The following is an 18,952-nucleotide window of genomic DNA, read 5'->3' on the forward strand; positions in this document are numbered from 1 at the left end:
TCACTGCTCAGCCACGGGGTCGGCCCCTATAATCATGTTTTTAAACAAGGAGGAATAGGCCCTAAGAAAACAGTATAGTATAGTCCAGTGTTCTCAACCACGGGTGATATTTGCTCCACAGGGGACATTTGGCAATATCTGGAGACATTTTTGATTGTCACAACTGGGTGGGGGGAGGGGGTTCTACTGGCATCTAGTGGGTAGAAGCCAGGAATGCTGCCGAACATCCCACAATGCACAGGACAGCCCCCACAACTAGGAATTATCTAACCCAAAATGTCAGTAATACTGAGGCTGAGAAACCCTGCTGTAGTAGAAAGAGCACAGGCTTAAACCTGTCACTTATAAATTATGTTAACTTAGGAAAGTCACCTACCTCCTCTGAGCCTGATCCCTCACTTACAAAATAAGAAACATTAATACTGTAAGAGACAAAGCACCAGGCACACAGCAGGGGTTTGACAAATGTCAGTTCCCTTCTCTAGGGGCTATTTCAAGACAGTGAGGAACACTTTGATGTCTAGGATCAAACTTCTTTATAAACACCAAATTTACATACTAGAAGGTTTCTCTAGCTGGAACTGACCTGAGAGCCCAGATCTTTTAACCTGAGGAGGAGGACAAATAAGATGACGTTTACTGTGGGTATTATCCCCAAGCACCCTAGAAGTGGAGTTGGAGAGAGAGAATATTAGTTTTGTAGCCCCCAGTATCCAAGGAGGACTCTTAGGCCTGGCCTCAAACCATGGTGTGCTCAGGGGCTTATCCAGGCCCTATCAGTACATTAGTGGGAGAGATGGGGAGGACAGAGGAAAAATGGGCTAGGAACACCTCTAAGAAGGTTTCAGGGTTGAACTCTGTTCTGTGAGCCTAAAAGCGACTCTAGGGCTCTAGCTACCACATGTACCTGGTTCCTCCCCTAAAAGGGGCTTCTATTCAGGAAAAGCTGATTTGGAGATATTTTTAAGGCTGGTCTCTCGTGTTTCTCCTAAACCTGGCTCACTGCCTCTAGAAAAAGGACACAATGATGCATGTCTCCTTCATACAGACACGGCATTTTTCACAGAAACACTTTACCCTTTTGTAATAGAGAAAAAATGTTGCCCTCAGTAAAATTTTTCCACCCCATTTTGAACACAGATCGTCAGAGCTATGCACTAACTGGAAAGTCAAAGTGAGTCTGATCCCTTTTCTGGAAAATATTTCAAGCCTTTAAACACTGTGAAGTGATTTATATTTGACACACAAAATCCCAACAGAAGAGCAATTCTTCTTGAGACACAGAAAGCGTTCAAAAGCTCCAATCAAGAGAACATTTCAACCCTCTCACTAACAATGATATTTCTGTTAGCCAGAGCCAAGGTAAGACTTTATTATTTGACTCCAAGAAATTATATACCTTTAGTGTATCAACAGAATAATATTTCCAGGCTGCTTATATATGAAAAATATGATAGGTGGGACAACTAGCTGATAGTTCAGGAAGCCAGATCAACAACAATAAAGCAAACCCCAAAAGAAATTGTTCTGCAGATGGACCAAATATATCCAAGCCTCCTGCTCAAATAAACATCATCTTCAAACAAAGAAGCTGCGAATCACAGCCAGCTTATCATCTGCCTGCAACCCGCCCACTGCGAGCAGCGAGAAGCAAGAACGTAGAGCCACGGCGGTCTTGAAGCCTGCTGGAAGGGACACAGGCTTTGAAGTCAGACGCCCAGGTCTGAGTTCCGATTACTTCTCCACTTACTAGCTGCGTGACTTTAAGAGTTACTTAACCCCCTCCAAGCTTCTACTTCTGCCTCTGTAAAATGGGAAAGAAGTCACCCACTTTGCAGACTTGTGAGAATTAAGGGTCGGTAAGTGCCTGGCTCAAGGTAGGGCTCGGTAAGAGGGGACTAGCATTCCTATTACTGAACTTTGAAAAAGTTCACACAAACATTAAATGTCTACTTTGCTAGACTTCCTAAAGGCGTATGGGAGACCGTGACTTCTCCCTAAAAAAAAATCTCAAGACTGAAAAATTCACTGAACAGGACATTGAAATATCAGGCATATTTAAACATATAAACATAAGAATAATCTTGACAATTTTTTTCCTTTTTTTGCATAAGCAAGAAGTTTTTCCCAGCCTTTTTACTTACTGGTTTATATTTACAACATATCTGATGACATTACACACTACTAGAATGAAATTGACATTGGTTCCAAAGGTCTCCTTTTGGATTTGCATTGAAGGATTTCTTTAGATCAGACTTTTTCAGGTCTATGCTCAGTCATAAAATCTTACAGCAGTGTATCATAAAATAACACAAGCTCCATCAGGAATAATAGTAACAGCTACCATCTGTGCCTAGCAGCATGCCAGAATTACCTTGTTTAATTATTATCTCCGCCCTACGAGTCGGCAAGACTTGGATAGATAAATGGGTAACACAAGTCAAAACCACCTTCCCTTCTATTATTTGTATAGGCCAAAAGCCTTTTTTCCTCCTTAAACAGTATCATTTCTTCCTTTCCCAAGTCACTTTGCATATTAAAACAGCCCACAGCTTACAGCGAGGTTGACTTTAAGGATCTGGTTTAATTTTGAACTACTTTTATTTTTTTTTAAGGCAACAGAGACATCTTTTGGCCAACAAAAGAAACTGCGGGGTTACAGGAACACTAAGTACAGTACAGTACACCACACTGATATGCCATCATCTGCTTATCTTTTCAGTGATTCCTCAGTCCTTTGATGTTCTAAAGCGACATGGACTTGGCCCACTGGCCACAAAAGGAAAGGTCTCGATAAAGAAAGGCAAAGTCATGGGGCCGGCCCCGTGGCCGAGTGGTTAAGTTCACGCGCTCTGCTGCGGCGGCCCAGGGTTTTGCTGGTTTGGATCCTGGGTAGGGACATGGCACTACTCGTCAGGCCATGATGAGGCGGCGTCCCTCATGCCACAACTAAAGGGACCCACAACTGAAATATACAACTATGTGCTGGGGGCATTTGGGGAGAAAAAGTAGAAAGAAAGGAAAAAAAAAGAAAGGCCAAGTCTGGGTAAGGATGTGCCACCTGAAATGCAGCTCGATCTGAATGGATCCTTGGGTAGTGCCGCTGTTCTTGGAGGGCTGAAAGACACAGCTGAATACGTTTGTCACGCCAGGACTGGTCTTCTGCCCAGCATAGCGCGTGTCAAAAGCCATCATGGAATGGGAAACCAAGTTAACGGACTTGGTTTGGTTGGAAAAACTCTCATACAGCAGTTTACATTTCTTGAAGTCAAACCTAAAAGGGAGAAAACAGACGAGAGGTTAAGCTCTTCTATTTTACAAAATTATGTAAGTCCAAGATAAAAGAACAAAATTATAACTACACCTAAGTTCTACGAAGGAAGATAACTTGCATTGAGACCTTTCATTGATTTTGTTAGCAGACTCCTCAAAATGGATTTAGTGTCATCGTGCCCTGTCTCTCGCTTTCCATTGCCAAAGAGCTAATCTTCTCCATGGGAACTTCATGTACCACAGGAATAACAATACCACATATTTACTGTATTCTTGGTTCATTAGCATTCTCATTTCTCACCTCAAGTCTAAGAAGGCTGTGCGTCTGTAATAATCCCCACGGGATGTCAAAGGTCCCTCTAGACCTTTGTCCGTCAACTCCTGGCCTGACTGGAGGACCCTCTCTCCAGAGCCTGCTGAACTTTTACATAAGACCACTCTACCTTACTGGGAACAACCAGAACAAATGAGACTCTTCACTTAGCGAAATAATATAACTGATCCACCAGCAGGAAATGCATTTGGGACTGCCTTTTTTTCCTTAGTAACAGAGAAAGCGGCAATGAGCAATTCATAATTACTCAGTAATTCATAATTCATATGAATTCGTAACTACCATCATGACAATCTGTACAGAATTGCTCTGTACTGGAAAAAACTGAGGGCACAGCCAGTCATCAGAAAAAGTTGCTGGCTTACAAGACAATCAGTCTGGGAGCCAGCTTTACTATATCATATTCTCATTAGCTGAGTTAGGTACAGACCAGGATGGACTTTGAAGGAAAAGACAAAACAAAAGACAGAGTGCTTCGTGGGGAAATTATTACCCTTGAAATCCTGTTTTCAAATGTCGAATTACTTTTCCAGCCATATGATGTCATGCTAATCAAAAACTCTTATCTGGAAAATAGGAGTAATACCTACCCAAACTTACATGACTGTCAGGAGATGAAATTGAAAGGTTATCAAGTGTGAAAACACAATACACTCTTGAAGGTTCTATACCAGTAATCACAAATTCCTGGTCTACACTGATCAAGCAAATGATATAAACAAGAGAATTGCTAGGTAAGCACATGCCCTGTGTAAGGCAGCCCAAGTTGCTACTCAGCTTCCAGGTGCTTCCAAGGGAGAACATGGGCCCAGTACTGCCAAACTTCCCAATTTTTCAAAAGAAGCTGAAACCCAAACTTTTTACGTGAAATCCCACAATTTTTGAATGTTGGCCAGTGAAGTAGTCATCAGTGCCACTCACCAGCTAGTTTTTAGTCTCTCTCTACGCAGACACATGGTAAGACTGTACTTCCCGATTCCTCTGTGCTTGCGTGGGGCCACGTTCTGGCCCCCTGAGGTTTGCAGAGCATTTAACTGCCGCTCGAGACCACTGCAGAGCTCTTGTTTTTCTCACTGGCACACCAAGATGCTGGAGTGACTACAGTAAGCAGAGCAGCCCGAGACCCACAATGGACACACGGCATGAAGAGAAAAATCCCTTTGCTGTTCTAAGTCACTGCTATTTTGGAGTGCTGGTTACTACAGCATAACCTCAGCTTTCTTGACTGATACAGCAATGAATTTAAACTTTTAAAAAGCACTGTGTAGACCAACCAGAAAGCACTCTGCAGACCACATTCAGCCATGAACCACCACTGTGTAACTTCCACTCTATGCTAAAGCAAAATATGTGTATTATTTGTATTGCCATAACTGTAAAAGAATACAATTAAAGCCACACCTGGCCAGGGACCCAGCGCCTTCTCTTCCTTTTGGGTCTTTCAGCTCCAGACTTACATTCACCATATCAATGAGGAAACACATGCACGTGTACACCTCTCCACTCAGAATAGTCTGCAAAGGGAAAACGCAATCAATCTACTGTTGATGATGCCAACCTAAAAATGGAGTTAATATGTCAAGAAATCCAATCTGCTTGTTGTTCCATCTTCTTTCCCCAGGTGAATTTGAGGAATTTATACGCAGAGTGGCCACCAACTGAGACTATGAGAGTTAGGGAAGAACGTTAAGATCTCACGTGAATTCTCGGATCTTGCAGATCATAAGGCCGCATAAATTCCTCTATGGGTTCTCCAAGGTTGTTCTCTAACAAACCACGGATCAGCTTGTATTTGTACAAGTCCAGGGAGCAGTGAACTGAGGAGAGATTGCCATGGATAGATATGTCTGGCACAGTATGACTTATTTCTCTATGAAAAAAGAAAAAAGGTCACTTTCACAAACAAATCACTAACTCAACATTGACACAGCCCACGTTCAAATGTAAAAGCTCAAATGTGCCAGCTACATTATCAACCAGTTAATTTCAAACTTCCAAAGACAAAAGTTTCACCTGGCTCCCATGAAGCAAATTGGTACTACTAAGCGTCATGCTTCAGCTACAAAAAGTCCCTTTCCTCCCAAAATATACATTTACAAAGGCCCCAAATCTGAGTTAACTAAGTAATCTATTAATAAGGAAAAATCTCATGAGACTCAGAAATAGCTTAAGCATTACAGTTGGGAATGCAATAAAGCACAGTGACAAGCTCTGTAACTCATCAGATTTAGTGATAACTAACGGCAGAAACCAGTGTCTCATGCTGAGCCCAGATGGGACGTTAGGATAAAATCTGAATCAGTTACTTGTCTTAGCTGAGACGGCAGGAGTAAAGTGAAGACGCCAGGGTTAGGGGGTAATACACCTCATCCCAACACTGCAGAGCTTTTTCTCTACTCTGCTCCCCCAAGGGTGCAGTAAGCATCAGGGTCCTGCAGACACTACACTCTGAGTATAGAAAGCGGAGGGTTAGGATGTGAAGTGGAAGAGGAAGATAAAAAGTTACTTTGTCGACAGAGAAAAACGTATATACAAGAAAGAGAAAAAGGACCAGTGACGCAATCAACAAAGAAAAGCTGGAAAAGATTCTCAAGCGTTCTCTTGGGTTCCTGTTTCCGTGGTGTGAGAAGCTAATGGGGTACCTTGTGTTCAGTTACCACCTTCCACCTGGGCTAACAGAGTATAATCATCTGCACATAAACACTGATAGAAGTGGGTAACATTTAGACAAGCAGAGTAGCAAAGCACAGTTTTTTTTTTTTTGGAAAGCATTACTTGAAAAGAAAACAAAGTGTTCGATTTCTAAACAATGAAGCTCCTCTTAAGACTGCAAAGCCAGTAAAATCAAATACAGCTCATGCCAACCATAACTGAACACCAGCCAGGGAGCACTTGAACCACAAGTAAGAATCAAATGCAAAAAACCCAACGAGAGCGGCTAAACGTATCATTAATCCACAGAGAGAGGAACAAGTGACACCAAGTGACTTGAGCAAGCCCAAGAACTGCAAAGGGAGTGGCCGAAAAGGGATTAAAACCATACTCCATCCAAATAAGGAGACGGCTTCTCTAGATGCTACGAATGAAGATCTCCTTCATGACTTTACAGCCACACCGCAGCTTTCCCTGGAGTTGAGATGCAAATGTTGCTGCTTCCTCCAAAATTAATGCCCCAATTAAAAGACATCACACACTAGCCAGCAGCTCTCAGTCCAGCACATGGGCCAGGCAAGCCTAAGCACCAGCAGAGGACCCTGTTAAGGACAGTCAGGTTCTGGTGGTCTCAGGGAGGGTCTAGGAACATTTATTTTCAAGAAGCTTCCCAGCCAGATACGGAACAAATGACAACTGAAGCAGTGCTCTAAACCACAGAAATAAGCAGCATGTGTTCTGAGGCCAATTAAAAGGTAAATTACAGTCAGTTCATTAGTCTTTATGGAGTACTTTCAGATTGCTTTAATGGAGTGAAATAGGCAAAACTGCATCTAAACAGTTACTCTGATGAAATGGAGCTCCAGGGTAAACAGCAATAGCAGGTCCAGAATCTACTGTCTTCACAACACATAATCCACATGTTACTTCTTCCAAAATACTTTCCCTGCCATCACCACCTCCCTACCCCCACCAAAATCCACACCAAATTCACGTCCCTTCCTCTTGGTTTCCAAGGCACCTGCTGCAACCCTACACATACGGTTTATAACACCGAATCCAACACTAAATTAGAATCATCTCCTTACCTTCCTACATCCTTCAACAAAACGTAAGCTCCGTGGGGGCCGAAGTTTTTCTTTCATCATAGGAGCCATGTCTAGTACACAGTAAGGACTCAAACATTTGTTTCATACATGAAGAAATAAGCGAATACCTATGCTCTTCCAGACTCACGTTAATAGACTTACCTTACTGAATTCCAAGTTATTAAGATTCTACTTACAATACACAGTTATTCGGATCCGAAACACTCACTTGTCCAAGTTCCTTTCCACTTGCAATTTCAGCCTACAAGGCTCAGTTAAGAGGCTTCCTCCTGTCTGTCGTACAAAATAGGAGGGAAAGATCAGGTCTCCACTGTTGTCTTCTGAGGCCTTAGAATACTCTCGTGGATGTCTCTCTGCAGCAAAGATGTCCATGTCTTGTAGATCCACAACAATGCAATCCAGCAGGCAGACATGGTCTTCTACAGGGACCCAAGGAAAGAGAGACGATGAAGAAAACGGGACCCAGAGACGGCTGGCCCTGAACAAAACTAATGTCAAAGAAGGTTCATTCTGTCTTTGGAAAATGTTTAGAACTGCCTGCTTCAGAAAACTGGGCGTCCAGAAGTCTCCATGCTGGCACCAAGGCCTCTCTATGCAACACTCCATGTGCTGGACACTTCCTCCTGGCACCCCTCCACACTAAGCACATACTGTGCCACATTCCTTCAGTGTCTCACTACCATCCTGGGACTCTAACTGAGGCTAAAGGCTTTATGACTAAAATGACGTAGCATGCATCCCTCCCAAGGATATCCTACAGAGGTCTTGTGTAGAGATAATGCTACCCAAAGGTTTACAAAATCTTCCAGCAGTAAACTTCTGTTTCCAAACAAATACCATGTGTAACCTTTCCACTACCACTGATCTAATCCAAACCACCTTCCTTTTTGCCTAGACCCCCATAAACTCCCCTCCAACACACCTACGTAGTTCCATTCTGCCCCCAAAAACCACTCTGCCCACCACATATCCCAGTAATCCTTTAAAAAAATCAATGAGCCCATAACATTCTCCTGCTTTCTACACTTTAATGGCCATGTTTAATCCAAAGCTCTTTCTGTAAAACTCCCCTAAGTCCCCGGAAGACCCTGCATAAGCCCACTGCCTACTTTTCCAACCTCATCTCTAGCCATTCTCCACCTTGCTCATGAAGCCTCAGGGTCACGGGCCTTTGTTTCCCCAAAAATGCCAAGCTCTTCACTGTCTGAACACTCTTACCTATGTTGTCACTGTCCCCTCTGAATCCCACCTGGGTCCTCTCTGTTTTTTTGGCCTACACCATTCTGTCTCTCCAGTAACATTTATCTTAATCCGTCAATATTCAAATGCTGACTTAATGTCTTTCTCATACGATTCACATGGTCACAGGAACCATGTCTAACAGCATGTTAACACACAGGAGAACAAAATATTCTAAGACCTGGCATTAACCAGGCATTAAATAAACTAGTTCTTGATCTTCTTGCTATACTGATAAATATGTGAAATAGATAAAGGCGGAGCTGATCTGGTAGAAGGGGGCGGGGGATGGGAATGAAAGGCTTCGGAGACTCCCTAGGACACCAACGCGGAATCCCAGGGACACACAGAAGCAGGCTGAAAACCACTACCTTTATCCAATCTTAATCACAGAAGAATTCCAGAAACAAACGGCAAATCCGGAGGAGAAATATTGTTAGGAAAGAGAGTTTTCCATAAAACATCCTAAAGCACTTGTTATAGGCATCCACCTACATGTAAGGCTGGCCTTATTCCTAAGTACCATTGTCATCGTAACAAGAGTAACAGAAGATGACATTTATTCAGCGCACTGTGTGTGCACCCTGCTCCCTGCTCTACATGAGTTCTGTCTACAGACTGGTAGCAAACAGCATGTAGGGTAAGAATTCAGGTTCTGGAGTCAGACTGCCTAAATTCACAGTCCAACTCTGCCATTTACTATGTACACAACTGCAGGCAAGTTAACTTACTTAATCTCTCTAAACCTTTGTCTCATCTGTAAAATGGGGATAAAAATAAAACTCTATATGGGTGTTATGAGGACAAAACGCAATAATTTATGTAAAGAATGTGCCCCAATGCCTGGCACGTAATAAGAGTTCAACAGCTACTGTGATGATGATGAGTCTGATAAGCCCACTTCACCATTAGTGCAACCACAAACCACTGTGCTGTCACCCAGCACTACAAGGCACCGCAGGGAGTGAACTGCTCCTCACGTCTATCTAACAAGACACTGGGCCTCCTGCAGCTCATGGCCCACAGCTCTCAAAGTCCAACCACACTGGACTGATCTTTGTGGCCAGTCATATTCTGCCTCCCTCTCTAGCTCCATGGAGCAGCACCTCACTTGTCCACACCATCACCCATCCAGAACACATTTAAAAACTAAAAGGCCAAAATCAGGCTCTCATCTGGAATGACTAATTCTTAAATTCTAGAGAAAAGCGCCAATGGCTGGATGGTTCACGTCTTTTAAAAATTGTTGCTCGGAGTATTTCTGTTGTTACCTAATTCACATTAATATTTTTTAAAAGAGTTCTTTTGTTTTTTTAGAATTAAATAGTGACTTGCAAGGACAATGTCTGGATAGTGACTTGCAAGGATGTGTCTAAGGATGCAGGAATTGTTCTAGTAATACTGTCACCATCTGGTGGCAACCATCCTGATCGCTAAGAAAAAAGTCCTACTAGACAATCTAAATCTCTTTATTTACACTGTGTCTTGCTAATTCAACCCTACTTTAGAAGTCTAATGCTAAATCCATAGCCTAAGATTCTTAAGCCTTCTACAGCAGTATCAAAATCAGATTATCACTAAAGAAATGCTATCACTTTGTCGACATCTGCTTGTACAGGTTACATCTCCCCTTAGGTTCTCGCACCGGCCTCATGAATTTCCCCGCCGTCATTATGTAGCTCCTTTCTCCTCCTTTACCTGGACTGCTGGAAACCTGGCCGACAGAGGGTGTGGCTTGTTGCCTGTGCTGCTTGGTCGAGGTGCTGGGCACAAACTCACTCTTCAGGCTGCCTAGACTCATTCCCGCAGGAGGCATCACGAATAGCCCCTGGGAATGGGTCCCCTTCGGCTCCTCCGCACTGGTTGTTTTCCTCAGACTGTGTTTGGGCGTACCCGTTGGGGAAGCTGAAGGCACAGATTCCTGGGAAGAAATAAAATAAAAACAGAAGGCAGGAAAGGAGGTGACATCTTTACTATCCTGGAAGTTCCATCCCAGTCCCTGGGCTCTTCAAAGACTCACCGGGCACTTCCCAACCACCCAGATCCCATCAACAAAAGGGTAACAGGGTCATGACATTTATGCCACATGTAATTATTTGCAGAGATGTTACATATAACTCAATACTTGTTGAAAACTATAGCAATTGTGCAGGAAGATATTATCTTTGGCTTAAGAGCGCATGTCAAAATGCTAATTGCCAGTGGTTTAATCTAGCTCAAAGGCAACAAAAACAAATCACTCAGCCATATGATATATGTTGCTTGGCTGGAGGGGAGGGGCTATTGTTCTAAGAAAATGTGTCTAACAGCAATATGGCTCCAATGGAACTCAACTATGGTAATGAGCCTGCACGTTCTAGAAGTCTCCCTCATGGGTTTACATTTCTCATCTCTCAGTAACTGTGCAAATGAAAACAAAATGGAAAACACAGGCAGTCAGCCATTCCTACTATGTTTCTGTTCAAGAACATTAAAATTAAGGGCTAATCCAGAGTAAAATAAATTCTATAATTCTATTGAAAATACTACACACTTTTCTTACATACGTACTTTCAGTTAATTTCAACAGGGGTAACTCTTTTTCACCAGAATGATTCAGTAATTGACTTTTAAACTTCCCATGGTCTCTTCACCAAAGCCTCAGAGCTACGTATCTGTGTGGCCCCTCCATCATGGGTTTGTTTTAATCCATCCATTCTCAGAGCAAGTTGGAGGAGGGGAAGGACGGTTTTCCCTACAGTACCGCCTTGTATGTTTATTCCTCTCAGCATTTAAAAAGGAGATGAAAATACTGCTCTCTTTCACAGTTATCTTGAGTAGTAATTACATGTAACCGTGAAAGAAACCAGTTCTTAATTTCTGCAATTTTTTTGCAAGTCAAATTACTAGGTAAATGCTATTATTTAAGCATTCCAACATTAGAAACCTTCCCTCTTGCTTAGTTTATTTAAACTCTAAAGAGTATTTGTTGCTCTTTCATTTGATTCTTCTCTACATCCTCTCTGTAGTTGGTTTAAATAAATCAATGGCTTGAGGAGATTAACTCAAAGTTTTTGAAAGATTGACTTAGAAATTACGGTTTAAGAACAAGCTATAGTTGAGAAAGATAAAAGGAAAAGCCTATGTAAAAATTCAAACCTGCGCTCATTAAGACATGGATTTACGTACAATTCTAAACACACAGGAGTCACAGAACTCAAAGGCAAAGAACCCATGTGCAAGCTTTGGGCTCAGGATTGTTTCCTGTTCTTTAACCACTGGAACGCATGGCAGACAAACCTCACACATGCAAATAAGGTACACGCATTAGTCACTTCATCTGGGCTTAGACCAACCGAGCTTGACTGTACGCATAGAGAGGTAAGCTTCACAGACAGGTTTATCTGATTACAAACACGTTACAAGCGACACACTCCAAGCAGCCCTTATGGAATTCCACAGAACAACCACTGGTGCAGAACAGGTAAAGCTTCTCCAGGATTTAAGGAAACAAAGTAAGATCACCAAGAAACTACTACCTAGAGCTAAAAAAAAAAAAAAGAAATTGCTTTTAATGGACCTTAAGAAGGAATTCTTTACACAGAAGTGATTCACCAAAAAAAAAAAGTGATAAGCAGGCTTTCCTCAGCAACAAGATATTTTAAATTTTCTTTAAGTATACGAGTGTGAATTGACTGCTGAATCCCATAAGGATTTTCAGAATAACCAGGAGGCAAAAAAGCATATTATACCTTGAAGAAAAAACGATCCTTGTATGCACTGCCACTTAAAATCAAATCCTCGAAAACAAATACAGGGAAATTTTTTCACTAAAATGCTACAAACTATGTGCTGTTATTTGGCTTACTTAACAAAATAGAAACTCTTTTGCAAAAATTTCTTGAAATATTTTGGCAATTCTTTAGAGACTAACTTCAGAGTCAGCTCATGAGCCCACATATAGATAAATCTGATATACAAAATCAGTTTTTCACCTTTTTAGGAAGAGCAGAGAAACAAAAATGGTATTATTGAACTTGATCACCCACTTTGGCTCTAACTGATCTCTTTCTAAAAAGTTTAGGCCTCAAAACAAAGATTTCCCACAAACAAATATATAACAAAGAACTTACTATTGGTTCCAAAAATGGTTCCCAAGGAGGAATTCAACTCTCCCTTGGGCAGTAATGGCAGCAGAGCTGGAACAAAGACGCACTATTCTGAGGTGGCACTGGGACATCGTTCACGTGCAAACGCAAGCGCTGATACTTTTGCTTAATATCTAATCATACTAATTATAAATGCCTCTTACTCAGGAAGAGTGAGTACAAAACTTTAGAAGCAGTTACCAGTCTTTCTTTTCATGAAGGGATCTTTCTGCCGTGGTCTTTAAGATTCCAGTCAGTGAACAGCAAAGTGCTCGCCACTCAACCAGAAAACAGACCTTCTTCATAAGACCAAAGTGACCAGCCCTCTCCTAGGCCGACTGGGAAAGCGATGGGGACTGATTTTACTTTTACTAGCTTAAGAAATATACATAAGCAGAAGCTTCTTTCTCAGCTTTCACAGCAGCATCTGGCAGTAAGGCCTATTACCCAACAGGAGGGCTTCCTGCAGCAAGGCAAACGCGCGAGTTCTCAACCATCACGCCTCTGAAGACACGTCCGTGAACCTGGCCGTGCTCTCCCCGTTGCACTGCGAAACTGCTGTTTTGGTTTCACCCTCTGCTCTCATCAACTAACACTGGTTTATATGAGCGCTGGAAGTGAGGTGATATATGAACAACTTGCCCTCCAACCCTTCATCCAAACACCCCTACTCGGTCCTGAGCCCAAGGTCACGACACATGAACATGGTCCCGTGGTTCTCATCTTCACTCGTCTCCTTACCTATTCCCACTCACTGAATCCAATATGTCCGGTTCAGGACATTTAGGTTAGTAATAGTGAGTAAATGGATGAGTGAGAAGTAAAACAAATGAAGAAAAATATGCAGACAGAAATCTGAAAATAATAACATTATTTGAATTTAGGTATTATCAACAAATATGGTCTTTCTATTACTTTCTCACTCAGGTTAGGTCCTCGGCAAAGTCCTGGTAAGGACTACCACCCTAGTCACTTTCTTTCAAAAAGTAACTGCTCAAATTTATATCTTTTCTGTGATAATCTTTGGAGTCCGTCCATCTAAGTTATTTTAATGAACTCACTGCCATACCTTTTAGAAAATTCAAAAGAGCTACAGCCATTCAGGAAAGGGCCAGTGAGAGACATAGCAGGAACAGCCTTTGCCCCATAAACCTAGTCCTCACACTGGGAGGTAGAATCGGATCAGGCTAAGAGCACGGAGGACATACTGAAGGCAGACACATCAAAGTCTCAAGTCCACACTGCACTCCTTACTAGCTGTATAACCCAAAAGAAATGACTTAACCTATCTAAGTCTCAATTTCTTTATCAGGAAAAATGGTGTTAATAATACCAGACACCTCTTAGGTAGTTAATGAGGACAAAATGAACAAATACGTAAAGAGATTAGCACAGGCTGATGTATAATAAGCATTCAACAAACATCAGCTATTTATCACTAGTATTACCGTTAGTCAAGATCTTACAATCAAATCTTATGTATGTCCTCCTTCAAAAGCTCTCTCTCCCCATATTATGGGCCGTTAGACTAAACAGGAACACAACTAGCTGGGAATTTCAGTAAGTGCTTTTCTGATACTGAATAAGCAGATAGAATAAAAAGCTGCCGTCGAAACCAGCAAGGTTTCATTAAAACACACTCCAGGAAGGACGAGACCGCCTCTAGGTCCAGCAGTGTTACTCAGCCTCCTCAGCCGCAAAAATGGAGGGAGGGGCTGATGACACCACGTCCAAGGTGCTCCCAGCACTGTCTATAATTTATTAGGTGCTCCTACTTTTATCATTTATTCTCAAATCCTAGTTTTTCCAAATGTAAAATGAAAATAACAACAAACTTCATCCCAATTACCTCTAAACGTTGTAAGAAATAAGTGCTAAAGTACTTTTAAATTGTAAAGCAAATACTCTATAAGAGTTTATTAAGGTATTTTTAAACAGCTTCAGATAAACATTGGGCCAAATCAAGTCCTCTGACGAAAGCCATGTAATGTAAAAAGTTGATTATTATAAGGTCAACCTGTGAGGAAAACATTATAAAGATGGGAGGCTGGCTCTGTTGGCTTGTTCTTTAAAATAAGCTAATACTTACAGTTAGTAAGGGTTATAATTTACACTTCCCCTATTAAAAAGTTAATTGAAATGTCAAAAAAATATTCTTCACATCACCTATGCTACAAAAATAACAGCAGTTAGGAACCGTCTTACAGCAACACATGAATTTCTCAACTGGTGTTCAAGTACTAGTTGAACCGAAAAGGGAACGGATACCGATTGCTCACCTTATCCTGTAAGGAAAAGGTCCCAGGAAAACCAGCAAAGAGAAACTTGTTCTTGACTTTCAACTTCCCCAAATTTGCTACAATCAGATTATTTGATCTAGAACTTTCCGGGATAAGGAGAACAGGAGCACCGGCCTCAATATCCAGGAGAACCCGTGAACAGCGCTGGGCTTGATCTCTCACCTGAAAGAGGAGGGAAAATAGACGGTCAGTTAATTCCCTCATTTTACAATCAAATAACCTTAGGTTCCCAAAAGTCTCGTAAATTTATAAATTTAAAACAACTAAAATCACATAAAGTGTATTCTATGCCCAACATGGAGTTAAATTAGAAATCAGTAACAAGAAGATGATGGAAAATCCCAAATATTTGGAAATTAGACTATACACTTCTAAATAACCCGTGGGTCAAAGAAGAAATCACAGGAGAAACGAAAAATATTTTGACCTTAAACAAAAAAGTACATTAAAATTCATAGGATGCACTTAAAACAGTACTTAGAGAAAAATGTTTAGCATTAAATGCTTATTTTACATAAAAGAATAAAGATTTAAAATCAATCATCAAAAGATTCCATCTTAAGAAGCTAGAAAAAGTTAAAGTAAAATAAACCTAAGCAGAAGGAAGAAAATAATAAAGAGCAGAAACTGTTATTTAGAAAATATAAACAAGAGAGAAAAATCAAGTAAACATTTATAGAACACTACACTCAACAACCATAGAAAATACATTCCTTTCAAGTGCACAAGTACTCTTAAGGAGTATACAAAACACATGCCTCAATAAGTTGGTGATTTGAAAATACTGCTGAAACTGATAAACTTCTACCTATATTAATAAAGAAAAAGGGAAGGAAACAAAGATCTCCACTATCAGGAAGGAGTGTGGGACGTTGCTACAGAACCTAGAAATATTAAAAAGATAAGAGAACCTACGAACAACTTCACGCCAACAAACTGACAAATTAGATGAATTCAACAGATTCCTTAAAAAAAAAATGACACAAACTATCTATAGCTAACATCATATTTAATGGTGAAAGAATGTTTTTTCCCCTAAGATAAGAACAAGGCAAGGATATCCACCTCACCACTTCTATCCAACACTGTAGCAGAAGTCCTAGTCCGTGCAAAAAGGCGTATAGGTTGCAAAGGAAAAACCAAAATTCTCATATTCACAGACAACATAATCATCTATGTAAAAAAAACCTTAAGAATCTAAAGGAACTTCCTAGAATAACTGAGTTTAGCAAGATTAGAGGATACGAGCTCAACATGCAATATACAAGAGTTATTTGCATACATTTCTTATACTTTCAATAAACAATTGGGCATTGAAATTTTTAAAAAATTGCTATCATTTACAATAGCATCAAAAATTGGAAATACTTAGACATAAACCTAACAAAATAAGTGTAAGACTCATACAAAACTTTACAAAACATCGTTACAATTGCAAAACATTGCTGAGAGAAAATGAAGACCTAATTAAATGGAGAGATATACCATACTCAAGGATCCAAAGACTCAAAATGCTTACGATGTCAATTCTCCAGATATACAGATTCAGTGCATCCCCAATCAAAATCCTGGCTGACTCTATTGTAGAAACAGACAAGCTGATTCTAAAATTCACATAAAAGAACAAAGGACCTAGAATAGCCAAAACAACCTTGAAAAAGAACAATCTCATAGGAAGAGCTGCACCACCTGACTTCAAGACAGACCACAGAGCAACAGCAATCGGGACAGGGCGGTACTGACACACAACTAAGTGTCGGTCAGGGGAACAGAACAGAGAATGAGGACACACACACACACACACACACACACATAACGGTCAACTGAGTCTCAACAGAAATGCCAAGATAATTCAACAGGAAAAGAACAGCCTGGAGATAATGATACATACATAAATATATGGGGGAAAAAATCTCAGCCCTCACTTCACAAAATACACAAAAAGCAACTCAAAATGGAAGAGATCTAAAATATATAACTTCTAAAAGAGGACGTAGGAGAAAATTTTCGCCACCTTGTGGTAAGCAAAGATTTCTTTGATAAAACACAGCACCCGATCATAAAAGAAAAAAATTTGACTTCAGCAAAATGAAAAAGTTGTGCTTTTCAAAAAATAGTATTAAGAAAATGAAAAAAGAGTTAGATGAGCCACTGGCTAACCCAATAATGAAAATGTTGGTTGGCAGTATCACCAGCAGAAAAATAATTTATCCCAAATTAATGAGCATGTAGACAGGTGGGCAATCTTGAAAACTTTTTTTAAACATAAAATAAAGCTGGGAATCTATACAGCTCTGTATACTTACAAATGAAAGCAATGCTTTTTTCTTCTTCTCCCCAAAGCCCCCCAGTACATAGTTGTTGTTTTGTTTTTGTTTTTGTTTGGAGGAAGATTAGCCCTGAGCTAACATCTGCTGCCAATCCTCCTCTTTTTGCTGAGGAAGACTGGCCCTGAGCTAATATCCATGCCCATCTTCCTCTACATTATATGTGGGACGCCTGCCACAGCATGGCTTTGGCCAAGTGGTGCCATGTCTGCACCCGGGATCTGAACCGATGAACCTGGGGCCGCCGAGAAGAGGAACGTGCGAACTTAACTGCTGCACCACCAGGCCAGCCCCCCACAGTTGTATATTCTAGTTGTAGGTCCTTCTGCTTGTGCTATGTGGGATGCCGCCTTAGCATGGCCTGATGAGCGGTGTCATGTTGCACCCAGGATCCAAACCGGCAAAACCCCGGGCCGCCGAAGCAGAGCACGCGAACTTAAACACTCAGCCATGAGGCTGGCCCCGAAAACAACTTTTGAAATAGTACTTGAAAAATAAAATTTTTAAAAAGCTACAGACTGGGAAAAAATATTCACAATACTTGCATCAAACAAAGGATTTGTATCGAGAATACACAGAGGAAGAAATAAGGTCAATTCTACACAAACTCTTCTGCAAATAGAAGAGGGAACACTTCCCAATTCATTCTACAAAGCCAATGTTGCCCAGTTACCAAAACCACAAAAGGCATTCTCTTTTTTCAAGAAAAGAAAACTACAAACTAATATCCTTCACAAGTATAGATGTGAAAATCCTTAACAAACCTTGAGCAAATCAAGAAAACTGTAAAAGCATCCAAAGACAATAAGTAAATGAATGGTCAGGACTGTTTTCCAATAAAACTTTCCATGTGTGTGTACACGTGTGTGCAGTCTCCTGGGCCATAGTCTGCCAACCCCTGGAATAAGTGAATGCTTTTCCTCTAAGACTGGAAATCAGGAAAAGATGTCTGCTCTCACGACTTCCATTGTACTGGAGTCTAGTCAGTGCACTAAGGGAAGAAAAAGAAATGAAAGGCATACAGACTAGAAAGGAAAAAGTAAAACTCTATTCAGACAACATGATTATCTATGTAGAAAATCCTAAACAAACTACAAAAAAGGAACTAAAACTAATAAGGGTGTCTAGCAAAGCCGCAGGGTGCAAAGTAGAAAAATCAACTGTATTTCCAGGTACAGTCAACGAAGAACTGGAAATTGAAATTTTAAAAATTAATATTTATAATAGCATCAAAAATATGAAATGTATAGGGATCAATTAAATGAAAGATGTATAAGACTAGTACTCAAAACTGCAAAACACTGCTGAGAGAAACTAAATAAATTTAATTAATTAATGGAGAAATATGCCATACTCAAGAAACATACCTATGGTGCTGTGAGATTGGAAAGATTAATTGCTTTCTCCAGATTCCCTATAATTTGAATATGTTATTTTTAGGTTTTAAAAAAAGACATTCTCTGGAAGATACACAGGAAACCGGTCATATTAGTTGCTCCCAGGAAGAGAACCTGAGAAGGAATTGAGAAGAAGACTTTTCTCAAGCGCCCTTTTTCACTTTGATTCTATACCAAACCAACATATAACATAC

The 18,952-nt window shown here is 40.7% G+C and overlaps 1 protein-coding gene across 14 annotated transcripts in view; it reads right to left on the minus strand.

The window, feature by feature from the left end:
- The window catches only part of VPS13D (vacuolar protein sorting 13 homolog D), a 253,463-nt gene that overhangs the window by 182,083 nt on the left and 52,428 nt on the right, over nt 1–18,952 (minus strand). For all 14 annotated transcript variants that reach the window (XR_011433300.1, XR_011433299.1, XR_002806312.2 and 11 more), the window contains 6 exons: nt 15,014–15,196; nt 10,306–10,528; nt 7,577–7,787; nt 5,306–5,477; nt 5,009–5,121; nt 3,062–3,274 (listed from right to left, as the gene is read on the minus strand). Coding sequence is in view for 10 of the 14 variants with exons in the window: in XM_014737614.3 (XP_014593100.3) it covers nt 3,062–3,274; nt 5,009–5,121; nt 5,306–5,477; nt 7,577–7,787; nt 10,306–10,528; nt 15,014–15,196 (1,115 nt within the window). In the remaining 4 variants the exon portion in view is untranslated. The remainder of the gene's footprint in view (nt 1–3,061; nt 3,275–5,008; nt 5,122–5,305; nt 5,478–7,576; nt 7,788–10,305; nt 10,529–15,013; nt 15,197–18,952) is intronic.

Source organism: Equus caballus, chromosome 2, assembly GCF_041296265.1.
Source record: "Equus caballus isolate H_3958 breed thoroughbred chromosome 2, TB-T2T, whole genome shotgun sequence".
NCBI classification, from domain to species: Eukaryota; Metazoa; Chordata; class Mammalia; order Perissodactyla; family Equidae; genus Equus; species Equus caballus.